The sequence below is a fragment of the Dermacentor albipictus genome, chromosome 10 (genome assembly GCF_038994185.2).
Source record: "Dermacentor albipictus isolate Rhodes 1998 colony chromosome 10, USDA_Dalb.pri_finalv2, whole genome shotgun sequence".
In the NCBI taxonomy this organism is placed as follows: domain Eukaryota; kingdom Metazoa; phylum Arthropoda; class Arachnida; order Ixodida; family Ixodidae; genus Dermacentor; species Dermacentor albipictus.
Window position 1 is genome coordinate 70,266,602 of NC_091830.1, and position 12,194 is coordinate 70,278,795.

General features: G+C 42.2%; 1 protein-coding gene across 1 annotated transcript in view; it reads right to left on the minus strand.

Annotated features, from left to right (window-relative positions):
- Positions 1–806: 806 nt before the first annotated feature.
- Positions 807–12,194, minus strand: part of LOC135898420 (uncharacterized) — a 42,919-nt gene continuing 31,531 nt past the window's right edge. The window contains exons 7-10 of the mRNA XM_070527451.1: positions 4,772–4,865; positions 4,190–4,258; positions 3,803–3,862; positions 807–986 (exon numbers count right to left, since the gene is read on the minus strand). Coding sequence (XP_070383552.1) covers positions 874–986; positions 3,803–3,862; positions 4,190–4,258; positions 4,772–4,865 — 336 coding nt within the window. The 3' untranslated portion in view covers positions 807–873. The remainder of the gene's footprint in view (positions 987–3,802; positions 3,863–4,189; positions 4,259–4,771; positions 4,866–12,194) is intronic.

Sequence of the window (12,194 nt, forward strand, 5' to 3'; positions counted from 1 at the left end):
TTGTTTCTGATTGAAGCCTTGTTAGCGCAAAGGCATAGAATGAAGCCAAAGGCGTTTATATATGATTACCATGGTGTTAGAAGATTGTACTATTATTAAACTATATTTTCTTCAGCACCACGCATGTAGGTGGGTGTTCTTGAAAACGTTGTTCTGGCTATTCCACCCAAAGCTTACATTCTGGATCGCAGGGAGGGGGTAGGGTATGACTTCGACAGCTTGAAAACGAAGATTGTTCACCAGTGATCAAAGACAACGCAGCTAAAGAATTTCCAAATCAGGTTTGGGGAAGTTTTCCTGGGCAATGTGTGCCACTGGTTTGAGCTGTTCCACGGCCACTGCCTTGGCCTGGTAAGGTTTAGCTACAATATTACGGTGTCTATATACCCGTGATGATTTCTGACAAACATAAGCAGTTTCCTTCTTATCATCCTTCCGTACTTTGGTTATTATTCGCTTCACCAGGCTATTAATGCCTGACACTGCATATGCAATGAAGTTGCCTAGCTCGTGGTTGAATTGACAGGTCCAACATCTCTACGTCCCTATTGCTTCCATGAATTGACGGTCATGCTGGAACTAACTATAATATTTTACCATAAGCACATTGTAGTTCACAGTCTAGTCGACATGTTTTTCATGAGGTTTAGAACAGGGAACTGTATTCGTCAGGGTGAGAGTGCCATGGGTGCACTGGCACATTTGATTCACCATATCATTCGCTGCGTCAGCACAGATAAGTTTAGAATGCACTACAATACCGTGACCAGTTTTACATATGCAATTGATTCAGTCTGGTAAAGTAGTAGGACAAATTTGACAAGCGCATAGTAAGCGAGCTTTATTGCCAGTCAGTCGTCGACTTCAATAAATTCACGAACACAAACAGATTTTAAGTAGAGGCTCGAGGCATACGCCTAAGTTCAAACCCTTGGCTTTGCAGCTTTTGGTGCAGGCACTCGGGTCTGGGCATCCAGAGCCATAAACTGCAGCAAAGAGATGATAAAATTCGCAATAACATCGATTATTACACTTCAATTAACAATTGATGGTAATGAAATTTAGTCACAGTGTAACGTTTAATGCTTGCTTATCAGAAAGTTGGTATATCGCGACACACCTTATAGGTTAGTCGTAAATTTGGGCATACATGAATTGGTCGAGCCATCAGTTCATTTAGAATAACGAGAACACCGCTTCGCACCTGACACTTTTGCGTTGTCCACGTCGACAACTTTCTCGAGATGCGAACCAGTCAGCCCTCCACTACCGTGGTGCGTATTTCTGGGGTATCGGGATGAACACACAGATACTCAGTCACTTCCACACAGTCCATGTCACAGATGTAACCGAACGCCGTAGGTTCTACATTGTTCAGGTAGAGGTATGTTCAGCTCGTAAGCGGACCACTCGACTGGAGTATATAACGTCCAGGCTAAGTGACTACAGCCTCCCTTCTTCCCAGCTAAAGGGCTTTGCGGCTGTAAACAAGCTCTCACGAGAATGTCAATAAATACATATAATGAAAACTGCACGGAAGAAGAAAGACTGCGTTAAAAATCCTGCTAAAAGAACATGTTCAGTTTACTCTTTTCACATTGGATTCGTCTCTACATGGCGTAGTATCGGACACAATGCGTCACTTTGCCATCGGATATTCTCACCTGCGTACGCTCTAAAAAGTAGAGACGGAATCGCCGGAGGGAAGCGGCCTATTTAGACTTCAAAGCCTTGTTCTACTCTCACAACATGTCGAGTGGAGCGAAATGCATTGTTCACTCCGTCACCAAGAGAGAGTGAAATGTGCGTTTCACCTTGCCTTTCTGAGCGAGAGTAGAATGCTCCTTCTGCTTTTGCGGCAGTAAGGAACAAAACGTGGCGTAATCTTATGCTTCGACTGCAGGAGGCCGGCCCGGAAAATGGCTGTGTATCACTCACGCACGCTTGCAAAAAATACAACGTCTTGCTTCTAAGAGAACAGGTAGCCACAGTTGAAAAGAACGCGGAATGAGCGCTTTACTTTTTTCACTCGGAGTTGCACCACCGCTGTCCCGCTCAACATCGCGGTGTAGCACAGCACTAGAGAATAAGGACCCGTCCAGCGAGCAGAAACGAAGGCCATCCAAAGAAGACCGTGTGTCAGCCATATCGCATCGACGCGAAAACAGGACAATTGTTCGTCCTTCCTTGGATATAATGACAAATCTTTTATGGTCAGTGAATTCTATCTTAGGCGCAAATTCTGCGTACATAACATGCTATCGCCAGGAAGTCGTCGCAGCGCTTAGCTGACGCCATTGACAATGAACTAGGCAAGTGCGCTTTGTCCCTCGATGCCAATCACAAAAGCCAGTCGTCGCGATAACTGCGTGCGATTGCATCACTTGCCGCTATCCGTAAGTGCTTCGACAATCGCAAACGCAGCCAGAACCATAGTATATTCAATAAGAAATGAGGCGAGAGGACGCTTAAAATGATTTGTTCACCAGCCCATGTTTCCGAACCCATTCCAAGCGTGGTTAGCGTGCTTGTTGTGTGTACACAGTCAGGAACATTCATAGGCTGTATAGGACGCTGAGAAATGAGCTGCTGTTTTAGAATATGGCACACGAAACAAGCTTCCGGAAAATTTATCTACATTACCATCCCCATGCTTAGGAGCTCATCTGGTAATCTGTGCCATATTAGTACACTCATGTTGTGCCAGAAATGCGTTTGCTGCCCAATAATGTGGCGTATCTTTGATCATAGTGTCAATTTTTTGGGGGGGGTTTCCAGATGCTTGTTCTATTTTTAACTTTCCTCTGTATACTTTATTTTTGAAAACAAGGTGCTTATTGAAATTAAAGGATATTTCTGCACTGTAATAGTGATGAAACTTTAGAGAATATACTTATTTTTTATTACAACATGTGTTCGAAATTTCATGGGCATCATTGCAATCTGATTTTCTGTTTTTGTCAGTATGCTTTTTAAATTGTTATTCAGTTTGTATTGGGATTTATCAATAAAGATTTTGGCGTTTAAGAGAGCAAATTATTCATTTGAATAACTCGGCGACTACAGATTCTTTGTTTTAGAGTGTATCAAATTGGTATTTGCTCAAGGTAACATCCCTAATGAGATTTAACAAGAATGCGGTATGCATATTTCTCACATTTGAAAGTCTTTAGACACAATATATGCAAAGAGGCCTTATGTCAAAACCACAGCATAGGTGTTTAGATGTCATTATCGCAATGATCCACGCGCGTAAGAACTGTTGCAGTCATGAGAAGGTGTTCGCACTTCGGCTGCCAACGTGCACTAAACGGTATTAAATATACATTAGATTGAACTTATAGTTCGCAGAGCGTATATACCGGAATTAATTGTAGAAAAAAGTGCTGGCAAGGCGCATTGAATAAATCTGACACAAAATATTCATAGTTACCGCGTTTTATATTCCGGTAAACACCGGCAGGTCGGGTGCAATAGCCGGTGATGAGGGGCAGCCACGTGTGTGGCCTGCAAGGTGCAGCCACTGGTAGCACAGAATTAAACCGAACAAAGTCAGAGCTATTTACAGGCGCTATAGGGTGTATTATACTTCACTCGTGGTTCAAAGTTCGGGCAGCGAAAAATAACAAAATAGTTCCTTGCATTTATTACTCCGTGTTTTTCTCGTTTAGCACAGCGCCTCCTGTTGGCTGCACCGTGGAGGCACTTCATGTTTGCATCACCACTCGCTCACCATGCCGCTCGATCTTCCAGTATTTAGCGGACTACTGAACAAGCTAGAACTATCTACAGTTTGACTTACTATCTCCCGTGCGTGCCTCGTCATTTCTCTCGTCGGCTGCAGTGATCGTCCACATGAACGCTGCAAACACAAGGACAATCAAAACATCAACAACAGAACATGAAACCCAAAACAAACGTTTCTTTCCCAATCTAGAATATTCTTCTACTGGTGAATAGGATGAGTATATAGAAAGATTGCTCTCAATAACATGAAACAAGGAATGATCCATTCGTGCTAATTTTCACGGAAGCTCAACGTCACAATGTCGGTGCATGCAATGTATTACATAAAGCACTAAGATGCAGCTATACAACGGGTATTCTGTTACGTGTCGAGTAGTGAATTTCGGGTATATTCTGATTATTTCCTAATATCATATCTGTTGACGCGACAAGACTTGCTCACCTGTAAGGAGTGCGACGAGCAAGATGGCAGCGGTGAACTTCATCTCAGCAACGAGTCTAACTTTGTTGTCTGTGAAGACAAAGAGAAAAGTACATCTTCGGTGGCTTACAAAAGAGAGCGTAGAGATGTCCAAAAGTGGAATTCAAGTGCCTTGGATTATGAATGACTTCAAGTATACCTAAAATACGTATGATATTGTCAACCTGTTCCTCTTCATGAGCACCTATGAGAAAGCAACACTTTCAGAACCTAAGGCTTTGTGATTTGAGCAGTTATGTCTAAGGTTAAGCATCGCAACATGACTTTTTGGCACATTTTGGTATAAGCGTATCGGTCAACGTATTTCACATATCATAATTAGAAAACCTACAATAGCACAGAAACTTAGAATTTCTATTTTAAGTTCTAACATGCTGGATTTCGAGCCATCTCAACATGTGGCTCTAATGCAAGCAAAGAGTTACAGAGCGCTGATAAATGAGAAGATAACACAGTGATGGCTTTTAGAATGGACGCGCAGTAGCAAATAATAGAGCGATAAAGGAGAAAATTCGTTGATTGCTCGGACAAATATGAACGTACCTGATGGGAAGAAATACCAGGTGGAGGCCAGGTACTGGATCGAGCTACTGATGCAAGGTGCACGATTCCCGACCCTCTGTCTTTTATATCTCTCCTGTGGCCAGAAATAAAAGTGCACGTGGAGGAAACTGCCACGTAGCTGCTTTCAAATACATTTTGCACGGGTGAATGCCTTTACTGTCATCGTTTTTATGGTGTTCTTGGTTTGTTGAAATAACAAAACAATGAATACATGGCAAGAATCTACTGATAAACAGGAAACCGGATACATAATTTTCTTATCCGTAGGCAATTTTTATATCCATATCCCAAGTTAGCTCCGCTTTTGGTTTTATGTGTATTACATCCGGAAGGAATGACTTGTCCTATCCTATCATTAATATGAGTGGGAGAACGTTTTGTAAATATCGCACTACGGTATTTAACATGGCTTAATTTGCTCTTCTGCGACGCGAGGGAATATCGGCACAAAACTATTTGATACGAAATGCACCCGTCGATCGCAGCAGTACATCTCCTTAAGATATATTCGTTAACACCACAGCGAATGGGACCATTTTACTAGAATGTACAGAGAATTATCATGCCAACACGTATAACAGTTCAGCAGACTGTGTATCACTCATGTTTTAGTGACACGGGGCGAGCAATTAGAGAATTGTGTGAAAGTAGGCGAGGAACGAAATGTTCCTGCCCGAAAGTGGCCCACGAAATACCCGCGCTATGTGTGCTTTGTTTTCTTCGTTTCCTTTTCAGTAAGGCCGCGCGCAACGCACTCATTATTATCATGGTCCTATTGCAAACTAGGGAGCTGGCTGTTACCTTTTGACACACTTGTGCTGACTGAGGCATCTCTTCTCCTACAGATAGGAGTGGGAGCTGTCGTATGCGTGGTAACTAAGCCACGAGACTCGCACAATATCGGGATATTGCGGGAAAGACCTTAAAACATTGTCTACGAGGAAATATTACAGTCTATTTCATAGTGCGGATTTGATGGCATGCATAGCTATGGGGAAAACAATGTTTTAGTGAAGACAGATACGTGAAATATAGAACAAATACGAGAGAATTAAGAGAGACAGATATGTCTGTGGTCTTCAGTGTAGCTTCTTTCGGCGAGGATTGTTGCACTAATGGTTGCCAAAGACCACACTGAGGTTCCCCTTGTCGCAATGTTCGAAGAGCATCGCGCAACTAGGGTGAACACGTGGGATCATTCCCCAGATGCGGCAAATTGTTTTGTTACCCACTTTCATTGCCATCATTTATCATTTCTTTTTATTCACTTAGGAAGTACAAGTATATTACCCGGTTTTTCTTGTTTTCTTTGCTTCCTGGCTTCTGATATTATAAATAAGAAAAATTGCGTTCTCGGTTAACCTTCTTTTTAAAGGTAAGACGGTGTCAAAGCCATGTCAGTTGGCGGAAAGTTACATCGCTAGCGCAACCTTAAATGTGCGCCTAAGGCACTCAGTCATCGCATTTGTCAACACTTCTTCGATAGTTGCCACGCCTTCTGGCGAGTAGAATAAGGGGAAAGCATTCTTACAGATATACAGCTATTGTTCACATATAGTCTGAACAGCATATATGGTGGGTTTAACATTTATTTCGAAAGGACAGCAGTATGTGTATGTGTTTTTTTTAACATTATTTGCGAAAGCTACTGAACGTACATTATATCAGCTACTGTAACTATGGCCGAAATATGGAGCTCTGTTGTGCTGACTACGTTGAGGCGATGGCGGCGATCATCCTGTGCTGGCAAATGTTCACAACCTAGAACAGCCAGACATACGCTTGCATTACCAGAAGATATGTTTACGGAACTGCTATCCGCCTAATCGTAAATTAAATGATGATATCTCCACAAAGTCAAGTGTTCGACGAAAACTCGTCTGGCGAGGAAACCTAATGGTGCCAAAAACGTACAGTCGACAAGAATGTCCCTTCATCACAATGAAGATGTAAGCATGAGCGCGCGGCTATGTATGGGTGAGGTGGCGGAGTGTTAGTGTGTATATCCCGGGAAGCTCACCATCAAGAGACCGGTACGGGGCCCGAAGCGTCGGTTCTTTATTTTTATTTCATTCTTGGCGAGTGCACGTCTTGGCGGGCAACTCCACAAGGTGCTTCCTGTGGGATTATATCCACACGATCGCCTCGCATGCCAGTTGCGCAGACTTCCTCACTGAAGAATCAATCACCTTTCCTATACAACGTCTGCGCAACCCATACATCACTTGACTTGCTGCACTCATCCGTAAGACGACCAATGCGGCGCTCGTACTTCCTCTCTGAGCTAGCACACAGGTACTCATGGAATTGCCATTCTCTAAGCCAGTCACCAAACTCATTCGCAACTACCACCATCGTAGGAGCTGCACCTACAAAAAGCAAAACACCCGCTCAACATCTTACGGAGCGTAGCGCCATACCTAAAGCCACAGCCGTTGCTGCTAGACTTCCACTCAATGTACAAGGTTTATCCCTGCATGAGATATGACCTCGGTCATGGAATATTGACCAAAAAGAGAACTAGGTGGTTAGGGAAGAACAAGTGGCATTTTCTGCACCATGAACAGTGGATGTCACTTCAGAGTGGCATACTAATGAGGCCACATAGAGTGTGCATCAGATATCATCTACAATTTCGGAAGTTAACCGTTGCCTCCGTATCGTGCACACCGATCATGCGCACAAGACCCTCCAATAGCGACGTGCTAAAGGGGATCGCGGCAGCTGCCCAGCCCCTTTCTCCCTCAACCACACTGAAAGAAACGTAAACGCAACTATCATGACTCAATTACAGCAGCATGTTTATCAGCCGATCAAGGTAGTCTGGAAGAATGGTTTTTAAGGGATCTCAAGGAATTGACGTGAATTCTGCATGATTTGCGCAATAAGTTGCCGAAATGGTGAGTCTGCGCAAGCGTGCCCAGAAGAATCAGAAGCGAAGCAGGCAGACCAAAAGCCATATGGGGTCAGACGTCGCATATTCCCTTTGCGTACATCGTTATCGAGTACCCTAAAAACGTGCTCATTGGACAACAACACGCCGGGACCTTCCTAGGCGCCACCAATATGCGCACTTTAAATGGCTTAGAGATGAAAGATTTACCACTTCGCAATCATCTCGGTGGGAACCACAATGGTACCTATGTTTTATGCCCATATTTCCCCGCATACACCCCACACCCCTTGCACTGCCCTGACGGATAGCACCGCTGCTCATGGTCTCAACAAAGCAACGAGGGGCCGAGACCAAGCGTTGATTACATTCGTTATCGGTGACGAACTGCAGAACGCTCAACACTCTATGTGGGCACTAGGGCACAGTGGTAAAGGTAGATCAGGAGGATTGCATCAGGAGGCTTCTCAGAATATCGAACGGCTTACTGTAAGCCATGGGGTGAAACAGCGCAAAATTATCTGCTGGTATTTATATCAGGGCTACTCAAATGTCTCTCACTGGCAACCATCCCATGAGAATTCGCTCCCAACTAAACTAAGAATAGAACCTATTCAGTTGCATGAACCATTGTACATAAGAAATGCACAGACTCATTGTACACGCAGATGACACTTCTGAGTTTGAGAGCGCTGCTCCTAGGCGTCTATTTCATGCTCTAGATTTCAATGCCACTGTTACGTGCCGCACTTATATTAGCGAAATCTGCGTCACTCTCTCTAAATTATAAAAATTTGTCGCATAAACGTATTTTGTCTTTTAAAATTACGATTAGCCGAAAAGTATTTCATTTCGGTTTGGCTAATGCCACTGCATAAAACATACAAATGTTGTATAGATGTTTAAAAGGAAACCCCGCGAATTCCTAAAGCCCGTCTGATGAAGCCTCGCCTCTTAATATACGTTAACGATATGAAATTACGCCCGCAAACTTAAAATCGGGGTAGAGACGAGAGTAGCATGAATTTAATTTTTTTTCAAGGTTAACGCTAACTGCGGCTTCTCTGTGATGGTATACATTTAGGCTTAATTCAGTATTATTGAACTCCATATTGCCCTGTTGAACACCACTTTGCCAGCACTCCCAGATTTAGTTGTGAGGTATCTGCTCTACTTTCTTCTTATTACTGGCATATGGCGCCCATTCTCACCTCTAAATGCATCACTGAATGCAATGCAAAGCTGGACAAGTGTATAACAAATAATATGTTTCCCGTTCTCGTTTTGTTTCTTCTATCATCTCTTCTTCTTTATGCTGGCTTCGCTTTGCCGAATCGCAATTTATCCTACTTTTGCATAATCACGTAATCGGTAAGATCGAGCTCCTCGATACAAAACGTGTACGGATTCTTTCAAGCCTATTATTGCTTGGATTTTGTTATTTATTCTTGTCGCAACAGGCAGTGCTTTGTTGAGGGCTCGAGAAAGTAGCCAAGTGCTCATTTACTGTTTTTTCCTCTCAAACTGCTATTTATGCTTCAAGCCGAACTGAAATAACGTTCGAATTGATTTCATTAGGCGCACACCACAAACATGACTAATATTGAAAACACAAACCGTGGCAGCAGACTGTTTTCATTGCTGACACGTATTGGAGTGTTTTAATAAGCTCTAATGATATGGTTCTGCTGTTACACCCATCATTATCAGCATCCACATGCGCGAACAACCAGTGAAAACCACCAAAGCTCATTAACGTCGCACAATAGGCACCGTTCACTTCGTGGAAACGCAGGCAAGGCACATTCAAAGTCGAATATTCTTTGTATTTAATGAACACGAGACGAATAAATGAAAGTGTAAGCAACGCATTTAAAACAGGGCACCACTTACCACCAGATAGTGGCGTAGGGGGCAAGCGTTACCCGAACCAATGCTGATTTCATCTTGTAGAACTGTCTCGACGAACAAATGGCGAATATTGCTGCCACCACGCGGTTAGCGTAGAACTTTCATTTAGCAACTCGTGTCCAAATATAGGGTCTAGGCTTATTAACTGTAACAGTAATTCTCACTTTTTGTTTTATCATTGTTTTCGTGATTTAAAGAAATTTTTCAACAAATATGGACTTTGCATTTTACTTATAGCTATTCATTATCGTCGTTTAGTTACACGTGTTCTGATCAAAACAATAAGAAAAACCACTTTTTCATGCGTAGAAGAAAACTGCAATTAGCTTGAAGTTCCAAACTATATAAACCCATTTTTGACCATCTTTTGATGTAGACAACATATCAGAAAAAAGGTTTTTCTACTGAGGTTTAATATTGAGCACAACCATTCTGCCTAAATCCCTCCATCCAGCATTCAATGACCGGCAATGAATGTCACTTCGTGGCTTATAAAAGGAACGCAGGACATGCAGGATCAAGTTTGCGACGCGACTCGCTTTCATTTCAACATACTATGCAGGCGATACCGGCCGTTTAATACCAATGTTCTCTTTATATTATGATTTATTTAAAGGCTACAATGTTCTTCTCATATGTTATTTACATATTTGTATTTTGCCTAAATTCTGTTATATTTTGCGAAGCCACACTTACCCAGTGCTCTTTCCGGACTTTAAATAGATATATAAATTACCTAAATAATAAACAAATAAACAAATAAATATGTAAGGTCTGCGGCTTTGAAGTGTCAGAAGTTCCAAACGTAGCGACATGTGGTTTGGGTGAAAGTCTCCAACCAGTGTTCCGCCTGCTGTTTCACTGTTATTGCTGAAGAAGATACCGCCAAATATTTTTCTTGTTTTCGTTGATTAAGCGTATTTTCGACATGATTTCCACATTTAGATAGAAAATACGAATTTTTTCTGGGGTTATTTATTATTATATATGGCGTCTTAAAAGGGCAACGTGTCTCTTACTAATTGGCTCGAGCTACACCATGTTTCTAAATCAGTCATTAATCGAAGGCACTGAATTGTGTCACTATGCTTCTTGAAGAACAATCAGAAGGTTTACTACCACAAACGCGCAACAGTTTACAAATCAAGCGGACGAAGTTTTGTAGTTCTACTAAGGGATCACTAAAGCGCTCTTCATGTACTCTGCATGTAACTTCATTTTGTTTAAGTGGCCCAGTTGCGGTGATACATAAGATGAAGGTTTCCATATTAAAGACGTGCAGAATGGTTTCGAATGTTGACCGGCAAATATAACTCCATGCATGTCCACGATCTCCGGACATTACATGCGAACAGATCTCCAACCAATTCTGAGTAAAAAATATAGTTTATTATCACAGTTTTCATAGCAGAACGCATGAAAACGCATCCGGCCTATAGCACCAGCACATAAATCGCCAGGCCGCTCATAGCGTTTGAAATAGGGAGAAAACAATACACATATGCCATAAATTGTTGAACGGTTGCATTCACGGGAACAGACGAGATAAACGTGCTGCGCAGAAAAGTGGAGCTTTTTTCGTTCTTTTTAAAAGAATAATCAATATTCTCCCTGGGGATTTTTCGTACCCGCTCATCAACATAATATTTTCGAATAGCGCTAATATTCGTTTTCGAATAGTGCGGGAAATAATTACAGTATTTGCACCATTCTAACGGCAATTTTCTTACTAAAACATGCGTTAAACATGCGGTAAAATTTGCGTGCGCGTTGCAATCTTGGCAAATTCTACTCAAAATGAAAAAGAACGCAGCTTCTTAGTACGAAAAGAAAAGTTCAGTGAAAACTGACTAGCGACACTGCCATTGCACGGATGTTGTTGCCTTTTTTGATTGTTAGAGAGCGAAAAGAAGGATTCGTCGATGTCTGATCGTGACTACTCGCGGAGAAATATCATTGATTGTGTCTGTGGGCCTTTGTACGTTCTACGAAGCTGTTTCAACAAAATGCGCGTCGACTTTGGTGTCTTCATATTCGCGGCGGAATCGGCACCCATTTATTTTTAATAATATTTGGCTGGTATCATAGCTTTGTGTTTCAGTTCAGGGTGCGGTTGGTAATCGTGCAAATGCATATTAACCAAGTGCAAATAGGTTTCTTGTGCCATTCTGAAGTAATAGTTTTTCGACGAAACGCAAAAACATATGTACCTACTTATATATTTATTTTGGTTTTTTCCTAATTTAGAGTCCCCCTAATTGAAACCGCCACATCACTATGTTATCACTACCGCAACAAAATGCTACACATTATTCTAAAGGTGAAGCACCAAACGTGCTCTTCCTCTCCTCAAATCGGCCCACCAATTCACTGCAACGAAACTTCTATGGAAAGACATTGAGACTTTATCGAACGCAGCAAAGAACATTCTAGCAATAGAACGGTAGGACTTATGCAAGGTGCACAGTTAGGCGACCAACGCTGCAAATGTATAGACCGAAACTCAGCTTGACATTCTTTAGCACCAATCCTCATAATGAATGGTCCGATTGGATGAATCTTACTGTGAGATTCTGAACTGCATCGATCGCATTGCAG